The sequence below is a fragment of the Neodiprion lecontei genome, chromosome 5 (assembly GCF_021901455.1).
Source record: "Neodiprion lecontei isolate iyNeoLeco1 chromosome 5, iyNeoLeco1.1, whole genome shotgun sequence".
Classification (NCBI taxonomy): domain Eukaryota; kingdom Metazoa; phylum Arthropoda; class Insecta; order Hymenoptera; family Diprionidae; genus Neodiprion; species Neodiprion lecontei.
Genome location: NC_060264.1, coordinates 20,528,682 through 20,539,256, shown reverse-complemented (window position 1 = coordinate 20,539,256; position 10,575 = coordinate 20,528,682). Strand labels below are relative to the sequence as shown.

At 38.1% G+C, this 10,575-nt stretch overlaps 1 protein-coding gene across 2 annotated transcripts; it reads right to left on the bottom strand.

The window, feature by feature from the left end:
- Positions 1 to 1,017: 1,017 nt before the first annotated feature.
- LOC107226057 (vascular endothelial growth factor receptor 1-like) lies at positions 1,018 to 8,591 on the bottom strand. 2 transcript variants are annotated; one of them, XM_015666738.2, is made up of 12 exons: positions 8,244 to 8,591; positions 7,023 to 7,664; positions 6,559 to 6,855; positions 5,893 to 6,192; positions 5,418 to 5,524; positions 5,199 to 5,349; positions 4,595 to 4,819; positions 4,341 to 4,497; positions 3,819 to 4,065; positions 3,349 to 3,680; positions 3,171 to 3,276; positions 1,018 to 1,889 (listed from the first exon to the last, which is right to left on the bottom strand). In XM_015666738.2, the coding sequence occupies exons 1-12, from the start codon at positions 8,404 to 8,406 to the stop codon at positions 1,767 to 1,769; spliced, it is 2,850 nt and encodes a 949-aa protein (XP_015522224.2). In that variant the 5' UTR covers positions 8,407 to 8,591; the 3' UTR covers positions 1,018 to 1,766. The 2 variants fall into 2 exon arrangements, with proteins under 2 accessions (XP_015522224.2, XP_046596450.1); XM_046740494.1 differs by lacking the exon at positions 8,244 to 8,591 and having other exon boundaries at positions 7,007 to 7,088.
- Between the last annotated feature and the right edge of the window lie 1,984 nt (positions 8,592 to 10,575).

Below are 10,575 nucleotides of genomic sequence, written 5' to 3'. Positions count from 1 at the left end.
GATGCATATTGATGGTGACGGTAAATATAACTCGACCTTCTTTACGATTGTAGTAGAAGATTCGGCTTCATTCATACCCCCGTTGTTTTATGTGAGAAGGCAATGAAGTTGCAAAAAAAATTGACTAATGATGTTTTTTTTATTTCAGTTTTTGATCACAATGCCACGTGGCATGAACAATGTACTTTTTATGAAGGTGGTAGTTTTGAATGTGATCGCTGCCACAAATAACAATCCTCGTTTAAGTTCATTCTTAGGCATCTGATTTTATGTAATTTTATTGTAATAAGTCGATCTCGCATTATTTATTTATCTAGTCTTCAAAATAATTTTTTATTAAGAAGTCTATAACCATTCAAGAACAATGCGCACACTTACCCGAATTTGAATTTTTTTCATTGACCATTTTTTCTTTCCAATTGTCAAAGTTTTATGTCTTATTACTTGATTTAATTATTAGTTCAATAAATGCTTCATCATATGCTTGGGTTCTTTTGTCCTTATTTCTTTTTGTTTAATTTTGACACGAACCTAAATCCTTAAGTGCGCACACTTGACCCGAACGACTCTATAGTCTTCAGTCAACGACGGACTCTACGAGAAGACGACGAACTAACATCCAATTGATACCTCGTGATCCTCATTTCAATTTATTCTTTAACTTGTCAATAGAATTCTATAACGTAGATTTGTTTTTTACTCAATGCAATCTAGTCAAATTTTCTTCTAAAACTATAAGTCGAAAGTTCAGAAATTTAGAAATTTTATAACAATGAAAAGTGAAAAACCATCTACGGAAACGAAATATGTGTAAAGAAAACTGCGGAATTGACTTTAACAGCGATAAAAAAAAACAAAAGTCAAGTAAAACAAAAAAAAAGAAGAAAAAAAAACATTGTTGTTCGAAGAAAAAGACTAGTTATAGAAGCATTGTCGTTAAAATCATTTTCCAATGAGCATTCTATGTTTAAAAGACGTATCTTAATTTTGTGAATGAATGGATGAATGAATCAATGATTTAAAATAACTAATATTTACAATTTTATTTATACAATTATACACCTCTGATATATTTATTTTCTAAACAAAGAGAAGGTGTTCATACAAAAGAATAATTCACTTGAAATTTCGATAATAAGAAGCGTAACGAATGAAAGTGTCTTTGATGTTGATATGTATGCCTCTGCTGTTCAATTGTGCAAAATTATAACTTATAATAATTTGTCACATTTACTCTTGATATTAATAAAAATAGACGCTTCATTAAATATCCACAAATTCTTAAAATAAATTGTCACAACTGAAATCAATACTTTTTTTACATCACCCAAGGTTAGGAAAAGTTGAAAGAATTGAATAATAAGTAGCGAAGCGGAAGGGTTTCGCTAATTTGTTACTAGTTTTGCGAAAATTGGTATTTAAAACTAGATGATAATGAGCTGGCAATAAATCTATTGATATAATTCCTATTTCACTCGTAGATCAATCCGGGAAATTTCGACCCTTGCATGAAGATGTGTGGAGTATGTATTACAGTATATCTTATGAACTGCCAATGAGTGTGGAACCTAACCTTTTACTTTTGACCTTCAAAGTTGATGACTTCACTAGAAGGATACTCCTAGACATGCTGTGGTTAAGAATCTAAACCATAAAAAACTTTTTCCAAAAAGTTGTTCCTGACATCTTGTTCCATCGATGAGCAAAGTAATCATAAAGTCATCTAATAATTCATAAAAACCAGTAAAGAGGTTGGACCGACGTTGTTACTCTTGCGGTTGGGTCTCTTCATGTCTGGCAGGTTTTTCACCTTTGATCACGGTTTCTCTTTCACGTTTCCAAACATCGGCGTATATCTCGGTGTACGGATTGCCCAAGTCAAGGTAATACTACAAAAGATTTTTATCATGAGCACTGTGCTAAGTCCTGGATTTTTTGAGCTATCAATGCAGTCTCCAATCATGCCTCACAAAGCTAATACGTTTGTCCTGACAAATTTGCATTTTGTACGTTCCAAGAAAAACAAAAACGAAAAAAATCACATCTGTGGCGACCACATGCGACAGAGGTGAGACTTCTAAAATTTATATGAGTGATTTCAACCACCCAAATACAGTTATTTGGAAAGCGAATTTCTTGAATCACACATCTTCATCTTTTGAATTTTTAAACCTATCCGAAAACCACCTATATACATTTTTTCAACAAGAAAAAGAATATTCTTTTTTAGAAATGAAACATGTTTACCCAAGATTCAGAGTTTAAGGATGTTCAATTATGTTTCTTACAATTGTTCTTCCCATTTTTTATATCGTTTTTTATATTTTCGTACCTATTCAAAACCTTTTATAGTACGTACCACATCTCCGATTTGATAACTGATTTTTTCAAATTGTTTCTCCAGTTCTAAGACACATCCACAATTTTTTCCGAATTTTTTTTTCCGCTGCCCAAATTCTCCCTACCATTTTGATACGATTAAAATATTGAAAATATGATTTCTAACAATTGAATAAAGCATTTTCCCACTCTGAATCTTGGATGAAAATGTTTCGTTTCTAAGACGGGACGTTTTTTTTCTTGTTTAAAAAAAATCAGTTTCTATGTCTTTGAGATAGGTTCGAAAATTCATAAGTTAAAATGTGGGATTCAAAAAATTTCAAATTTTTTGCGAAGGTTTTCAGGGATTGTCCTGACATGGGAAAAATCCTTGACGAAATTGAAAAATGTCATGGTCAAGCGTTTTAGGCCAAAAAAGAATATGAGCGTAACATATTTTTAATAAAAATATATCTATAAAATTATAATATATTTATAATATACATAACAATTTTGCAATGAACCCCCGAAATCCTTATGAAAAAGGCTTAAACCATTCAATTCAGAACCTAATAACCTGATCAAAAATATATCACAGAAATGTCGTACTCGCTATGTTCAGGCGTAAAGAAATGAGGCATGAAAATCCGTACATAAAGAAGACCGCAGATAGGAACTCGCACGAAGATCCACACAAAGAGAAGACTGATGATAGGAAATCCTATATAGAGCGTGCTCTATCTCATTCTCTCTCTCTCTCCATAACTGTACCAGCCACTCTTTTTCACGTTTCATAACATTTTATCCTTATCCCCACTAGAAAAGTTTCACTTAAAAAATATCTCTCTTACCAATTTCACATGCTCGTCCACCATATCAGAAATTTTCCAGGCGAGCGATTCGAATGAGGGTCGTTCCGATGGCTCCTCTTTCCAGCAATGTAACATTATATCGTACCTGAAATGGTAGCCAGAAATTTTCACATTGTTAGGAACTGTGTAACGAAGGAAAAAGAATTAGCACACTCACAAAATCTGCGGTGCGTATTTCGGTCGCTCCATACGATAACCTTCGATCAGAGTTTGACACATATATTCGGGTCTTATCCCATGATACGGCGTATCAGCAAGTGAGAAAAGCTCCCACAGAACGACTCCGTACGACCAAACATCCGATTTCGTTGAAAATACTCGATCCCTGAGCGACTCGATGGCCATCCACTTCACCGGAAGCGGACCACGCTCGTTGTTCGTAAAGTTCTCTTCCTCGCGGAGGGACTTTGACAGTCCAAAGTCACAGATTTTCACAACATTGTTATCAGAGAGGAGAATGTTTCTTGCCGCCAAGTCTCCGTGGAGAACCTGAAACAGGATTAACGAATGCCGTAAATGATTGGCCAAGTAAACGCGTCCTGCAAAGTTTCTTGTTGTTAGACGGTGCGAAACATTTCCACACACTCATTTGTGCCGAGATGATCCTGCGTAGAAATCTTCACTCACCTTCCTGGCACTGAGATACTGCATGCCACGTGAAATTTGCCAAGCCCAAAAGACCAAGTCTCGCGTTCGCAACGGATCTGTCTCTATGCCTCTGTAATCGCCTGGGTATTTGAAAGGCACTCGTGGTTCGGTGGCTTCAGCACCAGTGACAACGAGGTCTGCTGTCATACTTGTACTAGTGACATTAGTGCCATCACCGCAGTCTTCTGCTTCTGGATTTTCGTCACCCTCTGAGCCTGATTGTCCACTGTAAGAAAATTGAGAGACCACTGAAAAGGTTCAGATGAACGCAGTCATCTTTCAGTATTGCCGGGCACGAGTGTTGATCATTATTGCATCCCACGTGGCTGTTACATCCTGTAAATACCTACAAGACGGCTTAGGAAATACGAACAAGCAATCAATCGAGCTATAAGCATTTGGTCAAAAGGTTAAGAATAGCTTGAAGTCAGTGCAAAGGGTAATATCCTGCATGTTTTCACCGTGTTTCTCCGTGTTTTCGAATCGACTGAATCGACTTACTCTTGATCGTTGGTATCGATTGCATCTTCAGAAGGATTTTGATCACGAATTTCCGCAGTGTCAGTATCCAATTGATTCACAAAATCGCGCCGATGGCGCCACAGGTAGTCATGCAAGTTACCAAATCGACAAAATTCTACGATGACGAAAAGTTGCCCTGTTGGTATATTCATCAAAACACGATTGGAATGAGTGTCACATCAACCGAGCATTGGATTTTAATTTTATTCTCTACATTTATCCAGACAACTTACCGTACTCTATATTTTTCGTACAAGCGCCAAGAAGACTAACAAGATTCACATGTTCGCCGAGGTAGCAAAGAATCCTGAGTTCCCGAAGAAGGGCCGTCATACAATCCAGACTGGCTGTGGCTCGGACCGTCTTCACAGCAACTGTTGTGACGGCTTCGCGACTGCGAATGGTTTTCGCCTGTCCTTTTCTCACCACTCCGAATGCCCCACTTCCCAACACGTCGCCTGATGGATGAAATAAATGTACAAATAGTCACCGTGTATCATCGAGGAAACATCGAGGAAACTTAGCAAACAACAACGTATCCGGGGATACATCGCGTTGGTAACATGCGACTGGACCTAATTCAGTTGTTCTTTCCGAGCCATTGGTCTAAGGTTTCATGTTTCTAATACTTTTTTTTAATCTACTCTATAAGTTATGATCCACTGTTTAGTGTGCCAATCTGAACCTCCAGTGTTTCACGGGGGATGACAAGAAAGTCTACTGATACAAGTAAATAGACTTGAGACTTAGGGAAATTGTTCAATCACTGAATTTGTATCGTCTGAACGGCATTGCACTATGTACGTAGCATTTATTGGAGTGAGAAGTCTTCTGTACCGAGGATAAGGAGACTTCGAGGAAACTCGTATTTCTTCAGGTAAGGCAGTAGCTCAGCTTGATCGCTGACAGCCACGTCTGGACTCAGAATCGTTGCATCCCCATTGTTGAAGTATTCGAGTCTGGCTTTGATCAATTTCCGTTTCAATGACTGGAAAAAAAAATCCACAAGTCAGCTAATTCGTTGATGTGAAAGTCAAGGTCGATTTGTTCGAGTACCTTTTGCCGGAGTTTCCAAACAGTGAGCGCGCTCATACAGATAAGGAGTATTAGCGCCGATGCAATCACCCATATTCCAACATGAATCCAATAGCTGTCGGAAGTACCTATGGTGATTTCAAATTTACCAAAATGACTAATAGACATTTTTTCCAAAGCGCAGAGTGGAGGAAGCGTGTTCAAAAGTCGCAATACGTAACCAGATCTGGCAGTCTTCTAAATTGAAGTTTTAATTGAAAAGTGAACTACTTTTACTCTTGTTTAGTTTAAATTCCAGTCATGGACTACTAATTATTGCACCAGGATGTGAGAGTATCATGACGCAGGAGATAAGGGACAGGAAAAAACTGTTATGTTTATTTTTAACCGTTATCTCACGTTCAACGTCACAGTCAGTGTTCATTGTTCTGAGCATGACCAACAGATGTAAGGACATGTGACAACGTTTATCTGAAAGTAATTTTAGTATACCTACCTCGGATCATAGCTTTGATTGGAACGCTCCGATTACCACAATTCAATTTGTATTTCCCGCAGGCCGTCACGTGAAACTCATACTCAACATTCTGCAGCAGATTTTCAAACGAGAAAGAAAGTGTAGTCCCATTTACGTATACTGATTCAATCGTAACGTACTGCGCCGACAGCACTGGATGGTAGTAACCAATAACTGGACCCTTGTACGAATCATCGGGCTTATACCATCCGATGGTTATGGAATCGTTGGTCATTCCATTCAGAAATATGGTCGGTTGAATATAGGGATCTAAATCATCTGTAGAAAATGTTGATGACAATCTTTGCTTTTTGTTAAATTGACGTTAGTCCATCTGGAGAACTTCACACAACTGTTTTGCCTTCTGTTTATCAAGATGATGTCATTTTCAGCGGATCTAATCTTTTTCGATAAAGTCTTCAATTTCAAAGACAAAATCTCGCGAAAGAAGACTATAGAGGATAAAATTGGCTTCAGGGAAAATCCTGTCTTGCATCAGAGCGCCCGATAATGATGAGATGATTTGCTACCAAACTCACATCCCGATTCACATAATTCTGTAAACATTGGCGATAAAGTTGTCCAGAAATACGTGTGAGAAACTAATTCTCACCAGGTTGAGACGATCGAAGTATCTATACAAACCTTCGAGTTCGATATACACATCCTTTAAAATGGTTCCCGTGTACGCATGTCGACATGCGTCAACAGAACAAGCTTGCACTTGAACATCGTATTCCATCTCTGCAGTAAGTCCCTTGAAAATGTGGCTTAACTTTCTTATTTGTGATACAAATTGTTTCTCGTTCTGTAGTCCCCCTTGAAGTGATGCATTGTAAAAGCTAATGTAACCTTCCAATTCTGGTGGTGGTGCGGTCCATTCAATCGTTATTGAACTACCAGTCATTCTTAAAATTGAAACAGTTGGTTCGTATTTGATATCTGTTGAGAAAAAATAGGTTTGCAAGAATTGTTCGACCATCCGACATAACCGAGCATACCATACATTGAATTTGTGGGAAGGAATTATCCGACGCGTCTTAAAAATATCATGTAGTAGAAATTGACGTCATATCGAAATAAAATGATTTACCCTGAAACTTGTGTACCTTCTTTCAACGTTGTAACCCATTTATATTGAATCGTGTAGTACTTAAAGTGGAAATGAAAACTAATCAGGCTTCTTATTAGGTAAGTAGTATTTCGTTTCAATCCGTTTAGAATAAGGTCACTGGGTACGATGTCTGACCGTGATCCCACTTCTTGCCACCGGTCCGTACCCTTTTCCTGATACGTAATATCTAACGTATATGTAAAACGATTCAAGACTATATCTGGAGTGATAAAATCCACCTCATAAATTTGTAGGTAAATGCGATCCGAACCGACAGCTCGGATACTTTTGTAATTTTCGTCCACTTTATAGGTTTTAATAAGTGATCTGGTGCAAAGAGGGAATCCTGGGGTAGTCTTAGGAATCTGGCATGGCACACCGCATTGGTATATCATGTCATTGTCTTCGGATGTCACGTTTGCGATATCAAGTATCCAGATGGCGGTTTCATTGATACGTAAATGGCTTGAAACATTCAGCTTGTTCCAGACCGAACTGCTATAGGATCTTTGTAGCCATATGAAATCCGGCATCGAATTGCTCATTTGGTCACAAGGTACGGTTGCTGGTTGATTCTCTTCTACGTAAACCTTGTAATCTAATGTACCGCCGTACTTGCTCCGCGTCTCTATTTCTTCTGTATCAAACATAAGTTTACGGTACATGATTACTAGAAACAGTACAATTTCGAAAATTTTCAGGTGAGTTGAAAAATTAACGACGGAGCCAGGAATCGAACATGGTATCTAGAGATGCTTTACCGGAGACTTACTCCACTGGACCTACTAGCCGCCCTGACTACAGTGTCATTAATTTATCTCATCACCTGTATTCGAAATTCGCGACGAATTTCAAATATGTAAATAGGCACATGATTACGTAATGCATTGAATATATAGGGTTTTAACGTTGACGCGAGGGAACTTGGAAAGCATGATCATTGATTCATTGGTATATGCTTCGCAGCTTTCCGTATATGAGGAATGAGTATTATTATATCACACCGGAAGATATCGGCCGACCGATAAAATTGCCACGACAATTTGCAGTACGTATCATCTATGTTTCCACAGCCAAATAATATGTTCAGATTATCACATGTTTCAAAAGTTGGATTAGAGAAGAAGACAAAGTTTCGACTGAATTCATTTGTTCCTCGATTGTATTTGCGAAATGATGATTAATCCGGAATGAATCATTGCAATTTATAACTCACCTCTGGAACGTCCTATGCCGTAGACAGTGATAACCAAAGAGGCAAACAACATCAAACGTCCAATCGACACAAGGATTGAATTGTTTCGATGCATGGTGCTGATTAACACCCTCCCCGTATGCCGGATACAACACTTATCCAATTTTTCCCCAAAGTAACACATCACCTACCATAACATGATCTCCACAATTCACAACGATATGTGCAAATCGTACAGTTTTTGAAACTCAGAACTCGCAGACACCGAGCTTGCTTTTTCTCATCAGTTATAAACGCAACGTATAAGATTCTGCCATCTCGACCTCAACACTGGCAGAGTAGAGTACAAACTGTCATTACACTTGTACTCGTAAGTGGAAACAATCCAAACCGCACACTGTGACGGGAGAAATACTGAAGGATGTGGAACTCGTAAGACGCGCAGGAAGTATGGTGATCATATGCGTTGTGGTTTTCCATTTGTTTTACAACGACGTGTGCGCTATGGTCGGGATCATTATCCTTCTTCTTGCGTATGGATCGTTAGGTAGCGATTGAATATGATTAACTCTCGTTCAAAAGCTTAGAAAAGCATCGCAAAGCAACCGCACAAAGCGAATGTGGTGAAAAAATATGGTTGTATTACAAAATAGTAGCACGCAATAGTTGAGAGGAACTGCCAGCTGCCAGAAAAAACGACAACAAATCTGATGAGGGTCAGAGCGAAGGCTCGATTTTTCAAAGTGGTGACTATTTTTCTCGGCCATTTTCTACGCTGCTTTCTATGTCTGGCTAGGGGAAGTCGTGAGTCTGGGTCGGCCGGTGTCTTTTAACTTGAAACCAGTGAAACCGTGTTGAATTCAATGATAAACGTGTTTTTTTCTATCGTCCAATGAACATCAGTTTTTGAGAAATTATGTACGTCAGAGCGTCTGTCTTCCAGTTTGTCTGAAACTTTTCCCCACGTGGAAATGTTCAATCAGCCACGCATAATGTATCGCAAGAAATAATGCAACGTCAGTGCATTGCATGCGGTTTAAATACTGTGCCAAGTGCATCACTCGATAATTCTTTGCAATCATATTTTGCAGCTTACTACGCACTTCTTGTTTTATTACGTATTTTCTCCACTTACGAAGTAGAGTTGAATATTCTACTTGATCGAATTTTGAATTATAAATTGTGATTATTAAAAAAACTACATAAAACAATAGTTCGTATTATTTTATTTTGCAAAATCTTTATTTAAACGTGTCCGTAAGACACACTTATTTCTTGTTCGTAGCAAACTGTATCCAGACAAATTGATTTGAGACAGAAGAAGTAAACTCTTTGTAATATTTTAATAAGCTAATCGGAAAGATGATTCAAGAAATTCATTGATTAGCGATCGGCTTAATATTGTGAAGGATTCTTCTTACGTCACAATTACAAGCAATTTTTACGATAATGACCGGTGCAATAAAACTAAGAGACAAATAAAAATTTCAGGATACTATCTTGCATGATAATATGTATTTCACTTTCAGTTTCCGACAGCTTTTTGTTTCGTCAATCTTACACGGAAAGTGATTGGAACTGGAACCGTCGCTGATTTTCCTCGACCGTTGATTATCCGATGCGGTCAATTTCACAGAACGTAACGTGCTACTCAAAAACAGATTCCTTTATTAAAATCAAAGATTTTTCTCCGCAAAGACTACATTAATACGAAGTGATACATCAAAAGGTCGTCGAATGTCATCGTTTGACGATTTCAATTTTCTCACACTTTCGAAGCAATATTTCGTAGGTGAAAAAAACGAACCCCCTCGGCTGATCATTGCTACCCAGATCACAAGTCGTTATCAATGACTCATACCGCAGAGGGTAAAATGTCGATAATTTTTGGCGATTTGACAACCTTATCCGAAAAGCTCTGGGATCTGTTGCCGACAGGCAAAGCGCTGGCTGGTAATTCTGAGGATTCGCTAGCGTTTGTCGATAAAAAAGACGTCCACGAGTAGCGGAGCAATTTTCATTCTGACAAGAATTCCATTAGTTGCCGTAAACATGAAGCCAATTCACAGCTTCAAAACGAGAGACGATACAATCGAAGCTTAAATAGTTTGTAACATGTTCAGATACTCAGCTGATGATATGAGTGAATAGTATGGAGGATAGAGGGAAGGAGGACTATTTTTAGTGTGTAGAAGTGTCCGTAAGGTAGCGGAAAATTAAGATGGCGCTGCTGCAGCAAAAGTTCCACAAAGCGCCAATCAGATTGTTTCCCTTATTGCTTGTAGCGCCATTTTGGCGACTTGTTGAACTACTATTTCCAGCTTTTTGGTGGACACTTTTTCAGTTGAGAACC